We start from the raw sequence: 9,163 nt of genomic DNA, 5'->3' as shown, positions 1-9,163 counted from the left end.
TTTTTCTATTCCTTGTTAAGAATTAAATATTATATTTAATTTTGGTTTTTCTAACTCATATAAATAGGAGATCTAGATAATGAAAATCACACCTCAAAGTTCTTTCCTAACTTCTTTTTATGCTTCTTCTATTTTTCTTTTATTTTGTAATAAATTAATAATTTTTCCCAATAAAGAAAAAAGGAAATAAGAAAATTTTCTCTATCTCCTTCTGAAAGTTATCTCTCTGTATAACTGCCAAGCTTCTTTGCTTTCTCCGTCAACTGAGGCTTGGCTGCCAAGTTATCCCGCGCCCAAGCATGCATCCTTTGACTGACTTTCTTAGTGGAATACACTTTTAAAACCAGTGACACCCCATTTTATTCTACATTTAACAAAGTACCAAAAATCTTCACCTTCAATTCATAAGCAGGCCTCCAAAATACCCTTTTAACAGAAGCCAAAGATTCTCAAAAAATGGTGGGTCTCGAAGCCATGGTTACGTACCCAGGCTTTGGTTTTCTGCTAAACCCCGTCTTTTTACGTGCCTTTTCTGCTTCATTGCATCTAGTTTTGTTGCTTCTCCTATTTGTTTCATGGGTGCGCAAGAGAATCAAGATGGATGCTCTTGAAAATTGTAAGAGGACTAGGTTTTTGTACTATAAGCAAACGTTTGCTTGCTGTCAGGGTCTGTCACTGTTGAATTTCTTCTTGTGTTTTTTGAACTACTTTTATTGGTATGGAAATGGCTGGTCTGATGAAAAGCTGGTTACCCTTTTGGATTTAGTGCTCAGAACACTTGCCTGGGGAGCAGTTTGTGTATATTTGCACACTCAATTCCACGGTTCTGTTGAACCAAAGTTCTCATTTTTGTTAAGAGTTTGGTGGGGATTTTACTTCTCCATCTCTTGTTATTGCCTTGTTATAGACATTGTTATGAAACACCAGTCCCTACAAGTTCAATTTTTGGTGCCCGACATTGTCTACATCATAACTGGTCTGTTCTTGTGCTATTCCGGGTTTTTGGGAAAGAATCAAGGTGAGGAATCAATTCTTAGGGAACCCCTTTTGAATGGTAGTACCAGCATAAGTAGAGTAGAGTCTGATAAATCCAAGGGGGAAGCAGCTGTGACCCCATTTTCAAAAGCTGGATTTTTTAGCCTACTTACTTTCTCTTGGATGGGTCCCTTGATTGCTGAGGGTAACAAGAAAACATTAGACCTTGAGGATGTTCCTCAGCTCGATACCAGCAACAGTATTGTAGGGGTCTTTCCAGAATTTAGAAATAAGCTCCAGTGTGATAGTGGTGGAAGTAGTGGAGTGACCACGTTTAAGCTGGTGAAAGCATTGATCTTCGCATCCTGGGCAGAAATCCTATTGACGGCTTTATTCGTACTTCTAAACACATTGGCTTCCTATGTTGGGCCCTATCTCATTGACACCTTTGTTCAATATCTCAATGGGCGGAGGGAAATAAAATATGAAGGCTATCTTTTGATTATGGCATTTTTTGTTGCGAAGCTTGTTGAGTGCATTTCAGTGAGGCACTGGTTCTTTAGATTGCAGCAGGTTGGAATTAGGATCAGAGCAGTACTGATCACAATGATCTACAACAAGGGTTTGACTCTTTCCTGCCAGTCAAAGCAGGGTCATTCTACTGGGGAGATCATTAATATCATGTCTGTTGATGCGCAGAGAATTGGGGATTTCAGTCGGTATATGCATGATCCATGGATGGTGATTGTGCAAGTTACTTTAGCCTTGCTAATCTTGTATAAAAACCTGGGCCTAGCTTCCGTTGCAGCTTTCTTTGCAACTGTAATTATTATGTTGACAAATGTTCCACTGGGGAAATGGCAAGAGAAGTTTCAGGACAAGTTAATGGAATCAAAAGATAAAAGGATGAAGGCAACGGCTGAGATCTTAAGAAACATGAGGATTCTCAAGCTTCAGGGATGGGAGATGAAGTTTTTGTCTAAAATTGTTGACCTTCGGAAGAATGAGACAGATTGGTTGAAAAAATATCTTTATACTTCAGCCATGACCACTTTTGTTTTCTGGGGAGCCCCAACGTTTGTGTCTGTGGTCACTTTCGGAACTTGCATGCTTATAGGGATCCCACTTGAATCAGGGAAGATCGTGTCTTCACTTGCAACATTCAGGATACTTCAAGAACCCATCCATGGTCTTCCTGACCTAATCTCAATGATAGCTCAGACTAAAGTTTCCCTTGACAGAATTGCATCCTTTCTTTGTCTGGATGACCTGCAGAGTGATGTTATTGAGAGGCTTCCAGAAGGTAGTTCTGATACAGCAATTCAGATTTCGGCTGGGAATTTCTCTTGGGATTTGTCTTCCCCTAATCCAACACTGAAGCAAATTAATTTGAGGGTGTGCCGTGGCATGAGGGTTGCTGTTTGTGGTACTGTAGGCTCAGGCAAGTCAAGCTTACTATCTTGTATGTTGGGAGAAGTGCCTAAGATATCTGGTATCCTTAAGCTGTGTGGAACAAAGGCCTATGTTGCTCAGTCTCCTTGGATACAGAGTGGCAAGATAGAAGAGAACATCTTGTTTGGCAAGGAAATGGACAGAGAAAGGTATGACAGGGTCCTTGATGCATGTTCCTTAAAGAAGGACCTGGAGGTTCTCTCATTTGGTGATCAGACGGTTATAGGTGAGCGGGGAATCAATTTGAGTGGTGGCCAGAAGCAAAGAATACAGATTGCACGTGCACTTTACCAAAACGCTGATATTTATCTGTTTGATGATCCTTTCAGTGCTGTGGATGCTCATACAGGAACCCATCTCTTTAAGGTAATTTCTCTCTTCTAAAAGCCTGAGTTTGATCAATATACATATATATATGAAATAAAACATGTTATCTATACAATGCCATTGCATTAAGTAGAAATTGAGCTATCCTTGTATGTTCAATCAGGGACCTTTGCTCTGTCATTGCCCTTTGTTTTGTTTCCTTTTCTTTTTATTGGAATAAATAAAAAAAGGGCCTTTCATTGATTGTAATTGTAAATAATCTTCGTATAACAGGAATGTTTGCTGGGTCTCTTGGGTACAAAGACAGTGATTTATGTTACACATCAAGTAGAGTTCTTACCTGTTGCTGATCTCATACTGGTGAGTAATTACCATGTTTTTTCTTCCATGCCTTATGTTTCCATTAGATAAACTTAAGAAATGTAGCATCCCTCCAGGTCATGAAAGATGGAAGGATTACACAGGCTGGAAAGTACAATGAAATTCTTAACTCTGGAACTGATTTTATGGAACTTGTGGATGCACATAAGAAAGCTTTGTTAGCACTCAATTCTGTAGACAGTGGTAATATTGGTGGTACTTCTGAACTAGTAGAAAAAGAAGAAAACAAAGGTGGCCAAAATTGTACAGCAGAGGAGATAAATGGGCCAAAAGGTCAGCTTGTTCAAGAAGAGGAGAGAGAGAAAGGTAAAGTTGGGTTATCAGTTTATTGGAAATACATCAGGACAGCATACGGGGGAGCTCTTGTGCCATTTATATTGCTGTCACAGATTCTCTTTCAGCTGCTTCAGATTGGAAGCAATTATTGGATGGCTTGGGCAAGTCCCGTGTCAGCTGATGTGAAACCTGCAGTTAGAGGTTCTACTATCATAATTGTTTATGTAGCTTTGGCTATTGGAAGTTCTTTCTGCGTCCTTTCCAGAGCCATGCTTCTTGTAACAGCTGGTTACAAGACAGCTACTATACTCTTCAATAAAATGCATTTGTGCGTTTTCCGTGCCCCGATGTCATTCTTTGATGCTACCCCAAGTGGACGAATTCTAAACAGAGTAAGTGAAAATATGAATACATATCTATTGCTGCCTTGCATTTTTCCCCAGTGACCAAATTGAGTGTTGGAATATCACTTAATTGATCGTTCCCTTTTTTTTTTCCAGGCTTCTACAGACCAAAGTACCATCGATATAAGCATTGCAAAGAGAGTTGGAGCATTTGCCTTTTCACTGATTCAGCTCCTGGGAATTATTGCAGTTATGTCACAGATTGCATGGCAGGTTTTCGTTGTCTTTATTCCTGTGATTGCAACCTGCATCTGGTATCAGGTAACCATTATGAACTTGTTAGGACCTCCTGTTATTTAAAGCCAACACATGGCTTTTTCACATGACACCTCATGCTCTGCATTTACAATCACCTTCTGTCTCTCTTAATCTTGCAAATTAGATTATCAATCATATCTGTCCATGAAAATGCCAGTAGGTACAAAACCATGTTGGGCATAAACTGAGTTGGGTATAAATTTCATTACCCTTATCTGAAAACAATTCATGGCATGTTTATTTTACTTTCTGATCTGGCCGAGCTGGGACTCAGTCACAAGCATTGCAGATTGAGGAGGAGCCAATATGAATCTACCATGACAATTACCATGGCCTCAGAATGAAAGTTTCTTTAGTATTGATATGGTGGTTTTTGAGTGCCCATTCATTTTTCAGATATGGGTAATGAAATTGGCTGCAAGCTAGACTGCAGGGTTTTGCCATTTAGATGTGATGTTTAAGTAATGTATTTCTATTTTTTTATCATCTCCAAAACCATTTTTCTCGCTTTTTTTTTTCTTCAGTACTCCTTAAAGCTTAGACTTATATCATATATAAGCAAAAGGTTCTTACAAAATTATAATTATGCAGCAATATTACATACCTTCAGGACGAGAACTGGTAAGATTGGCTGGAGTATGCATAGCTCCGGTAATACAACATTTTTCTGAAACTATAGCAGGATCTATGACCATCAGGGGCTTTGATCAAGAATCTAGATTCAGGGACACAAACATGAAATTGATAGATGGGTATATGCGGCCCAACTTCAACATTGCTGGTGCAATGCAATGGCTATGCTTCCGCTTGGATATGCTATCTTCTGTTACATTTGCCTTCTCTTTGGTTTTCTTAATCTCTGTTCCAGAGGGAGTAATTGATCCTGGTAAGTAGCTCTGATCTGGTATATTCACTGATTATCCATTTCACTCTGTATAGCAAATGGCAAAGGAGAATTACTAACACTCTTTTCAACATCCATTAAAGGTATTGCGGGCCTAGCAGTGATATATGGATTTAGTTTGAACATGTTACAAGCTTGGGTAATATGGAATCTTTGCAATATGGAGAATAAAATCATAGCAGTTGAGAGATTACTTCAATACACTTCCATTCCAAGTGAGCCTCCTCTTGTCATAGAAGAAAACAGGCCAGCATGTTGTTGGCCTTCACATGGACAAGTTGATATTCAGGATTTGCAGGTAATTTCAATTTATTTCTTGCATCATGATAGAGGGTTAGAGGAATGTCCATATGTTTGATGATGGTGAATGTGGATGTAGGTCCGCTATGCCCCACACATGCCACTTGTATTGAGAGGTCTCACATGCACTTTCCCAGGAGGGATGAAGACTGGCATAGTAGGACGCACTGGCAGTGGTAAATCAACCCTCATACAGACCCTCTTTCGAATTGTTGAACCTCTCGCTGGTCAGATTATGATAGATGGTACCAACATCTCTTCCATTGGACTACATGATTTGCGGTCCAGATTAAGCATTATCCCTCAGGATCCAACCATGTTTGAAGGGACTGTACGGAGCAACCTTGACCCACTTGAAGAGTACTCAGATGAACAGATTTGGGAGGTAGGTTTTGTTTATTCTTTTGATATACTTAAGTAAGGTAGACAAGCAGTTTTCCTCTACTATGTTTTCTTAATATGGTAGAAATATAGTTTCCTTCGCTACATTTCTTAATACTGTATAAATGCAATGTTGTTAACTAACTTATTGGTTCAGGCTCTGGATAAGTGCCAGCTTGGAGATGAAGTCAGGAAAAAAGAAGGAAAGCTAGATACTGCAGGTTATTTCTCCCGCCATGCTAACATAAAATCTAAATAGAAACCTCATATAAGTCTCCTAATGTTGGTATGCATTTGGCAGTTATTGAGAATGGAGAGAATTGGAGCATGGGTCAGAGGCAATTGGTTTGTCTTGGCCGAGTTCTACTCAAGAAAAGCAAGGTCTTGGTGCTTGATGAAGCTACTGCATCAGTTGATACAGCCACAGATAATCTGATTCAGCAAACCCTTAGACAACACTTTGTCGATTCGACAGTCATAACCATTGCACATCGAATTACTTCTGTTCTTGATAGTGATATGGTTCTACTTCTGGATCATGGTTAGTAATATCAACATGAACTAATGGCACTCTTAACTTCATCTGCATTCTTCTTGATTTATTTCCCTGGAAATGTCGATGCAGGGCTTATTGAGGAATACGATACCCCCACCAGATTGCTACAGAACAAGTCGACATCTTTTGCAAAGCTTGTAGCAGAGTACACCGTGAGGTCAAATTATAGTCTTGAAAATGCGGGTGATATCTGAACTAGCGTAGGTTTTAGAAAGAAGTGTTGGAAGCAACAACCAAAAACTATATGTGAGACTACGAAAAATGTCTACTCTTATTGAATGATCAATGCAACATTTATACACAACTTTGCAACAGAAAACAATAGAAAAGCACCAAAAATAGCTGGAACTAACAACTATATCCCATAAAATAGCAACAGCTACATAACAGCTATTTCCCATAAAACACAACAGCAACATAACAGCTCCATGAAACTCTAACAACTTCATTGACTAAGTTATTGTATGGTTGCAGCCTCAATTTCAGCATCTCTTCACACCTCAGCAACCTTCTTAACAGATTCTTAAGCTTCCTCAGTTCAAAACAACTTTCACACGTCTTCCAGCATGTTTGTAGCTATTAAGGCATTTTGCTCAACACTCCTTCTTGACCTGGGAGCTACAAACTCCAAGTCTTTTCTGAGAAATTTAAACCTAGCTCTTGGTAGAGCTTTTCTTAGAATATCAGCATTTTGTACTTCTGTTTTACAATGTACCAAAGTTACTTCTCCATCATGTTGTATTTCCCTTAAGAAATAAAACTTGATTTTGAAGTGTTTTGTCCTTCCATGGAATACTGGATTACTTGCAATTGAAATTGCAGCTTGATTGTCAACAAAGACTTGTGTGCTCCCAGTTTGCTCCATATTTAAGTATGTTAGCAACTTTCTTATCCAATGTGCTTGATTTGTAGCAGCAGCAACAACAATGTACTCTGCTTCAGCTGTGGATTGTGCCACGATACCCTGTTTTTTAGAGCACCAAGAGAAAAAAACCTGAACCAAGAAACATCTTTCATTTTTTGAGACCTCTACATTCAACTTCAAGAGAAGAAATGGATAAGAATAAATTGACTAATTACATAACACATCATAAAGGTGTATGTTTAGATACTGTACAGTAACACATGCAATTCTTCGAGATGAAAAATATTTATTGAACTTAACATTTGTAACAATCAATGTTAATACAATATAAGCTTCTGTAAACCTACCTTAAGCCTTTCAAAGAGCAACTAATGTTTTATCTAGTGGAACCAAATTTAATATCGATGACGTGTTATATTCTATCAAATCCAAAAGGAACCTTCTTAGCTTTAAAAATACTCACTAAAATTGTTATTAGTATTTTGAAACTATGAATAAAGGTATATTTACATTACTACGTACAATCATTTTTGGATAAAAACATATATTAAAGAAGTTTGATGCATTTTTGCACCAACCAATATCATCACAATATCAAGGTTTATAAATCTTATTCAAGGCTCCGAAAGAGCCACTGGTATTGTTTTATTTGGTGGAATCAAATTTAATATCGATGATGTGTTATATTCTACCATATCCAAAAAGAATCTTCTTGGTTTTAAAAATATTCAATAAGATTGATATTATATTAAAACTATGAATATAGGTAGCTCACCTTAGTCATTTTTGGATAAAAGCATATATTAAAGAAGCTCGGTGCATTTTTGCACCAACCAATATTTAACACAATATCAAGTTTTGTAAACTTAACTCAAAGCTCTGGAAGAGCGACTACCCTTTTATTTGGTGGAACCAAATTTAATATTGATGATGTGTTATATTATACTAGATCCAAATGGATCTTCTTAGTTTTAAAAATATTCACTAAAATTGATATCATATTGAACCTATAAATACAAGTCTCTACACATTACTTTAATCATTTTTGGATAAAAGCATATATTAAAGAAGCTCGATGCGTTTTTGCACCAACCAATATTAACACAATGTCATGTTTTGTAAATTTGACTCAAGGCTTCAGATGAGCCAATGTGGTTTAGAGCTAAGCAAACAAGAGAAATGTTCTCTTCTAGTGAAAATAAAGCCAAAGAATGTTTTGATTTAATTCATTGTGATTTATGGGACCCTATAGAGTTCCAGCTTCTTATGGTGCACTTTATTTTTTAACCATCATGGATGATTGCTCTCGTGTTGTTTGGATATATTTGTTGGATGGGGAAAATGAAGTAGGTCTTGTTCTTAAGAAATTCATGGCAATGATTCAACGACAATTTCAGAAAGACATCAAAATTGTGCGTAGTGACAATGGTAGAGAATTTATGTGTCTGAAAGAATATTTTGATGAGATTGGGATTGTGCATCAAACTTCATGTGTTGGTACCCCTCAATATAATGGGAGAGTGGAGAGAAAACATCGCCATATCTTGAATGTGGCAAGAGCATTGCGATTTCAAGCACATTTCCCTCTTGAATTCTAGGGCAAATGTATTCTCACGGCTGGTTATTTAATCAATAGAACTCCATCTGTGCTGTTAAATGGAAAAAGTCCTTATGAAATTTTATTTGGATAGAAACCATTTTATTAGAGTGTTCAAATCTTTGGATGTTTGTGTTATAGTCACAATTTGAACCAAGACAAGGATAAGTTTGCTAGTCGAAGTCGAAAATGCATTTTTGTTGGGTATCCGTTTGATAAGAAATGATGGAGACTTTATGACTTGGAAATCGACGAATATTTTGTTTCTCATGATGTGGTGTTCGTTGAAACTAATTTTCCATTCGCCGATAAGGATGTTACTACTGATGATTTAAATGTCTATATAACACACAATTAGAGTGCTGGTATTGAAGTAGATTGTGATGAAAGGGAGTTGACCAATGCAGATGTTAGTGCTGAAGAGGGAAATTTAGAGGATGATGTTGTGGAAGAGGATAATACTGTAGAGGAATCTCTTGGAAGGAGA

The 9,163-nt window shown here is 37.6% G+C and overlaps 1 protein-coding gene across 1 annotated transcript; it reads left to right on the top strand.

Moving 5' to 3' along the window:
• Nucleotides 1-293: 293 nt before the first annotated feature.
• LOC117908490 (ABC transporter C family member 3-like) lies at nt 294-6,518 on the top strand. The gene is made up of 10 exons (XM_034822097.1): nt 294-2,793; nt 3,028-3,114; nt 3,192-3,803; nt 3,912-4,076; nt 4,665-4,959; nt 5,061-5,275; nt 5,357-5,662; nt 5,816-5,879; nt 5,960-6,199; nt 6,284-6,518. The coding sequence occupies exons 1-10, from the start codon at nt 457-459 to the stop codon at nt 6,406-6,408; spliced, it is 4,446 nt and encodes a 1,481-aa protein (XP_034677988.1). The 5' UTR covers nt 294-456; the 3' UTR covers nt 6,409-6,518.
• The last annotated feature ends 2,645 nt before the right edge of the window (nt 6,519-9,163 follow it).

The sequence above is a fragment of the Vitis riparia genome, chromosome 19, assembly GCF_004353265.1.
Source record: "Vitis riparia cultivar Riparia Gloire de Montpellier isolate 1030 chromosome 19, EGFV_Vit.rip_1.0, whole genome shotgun sequence".
In the NCBI taxonomy this organism is placed as follows: Eukaryota; Viridiplantae; Streptophyta; class Magnoliopsida; order Vitales; family Vitaceae; genus Vitis; species Vitis riparia.
The sequence above is the reverse complement of the archived record's forward strand: the minus strand, read 5'-3'. Positions and strand labels throughout refer to the sequence as shown.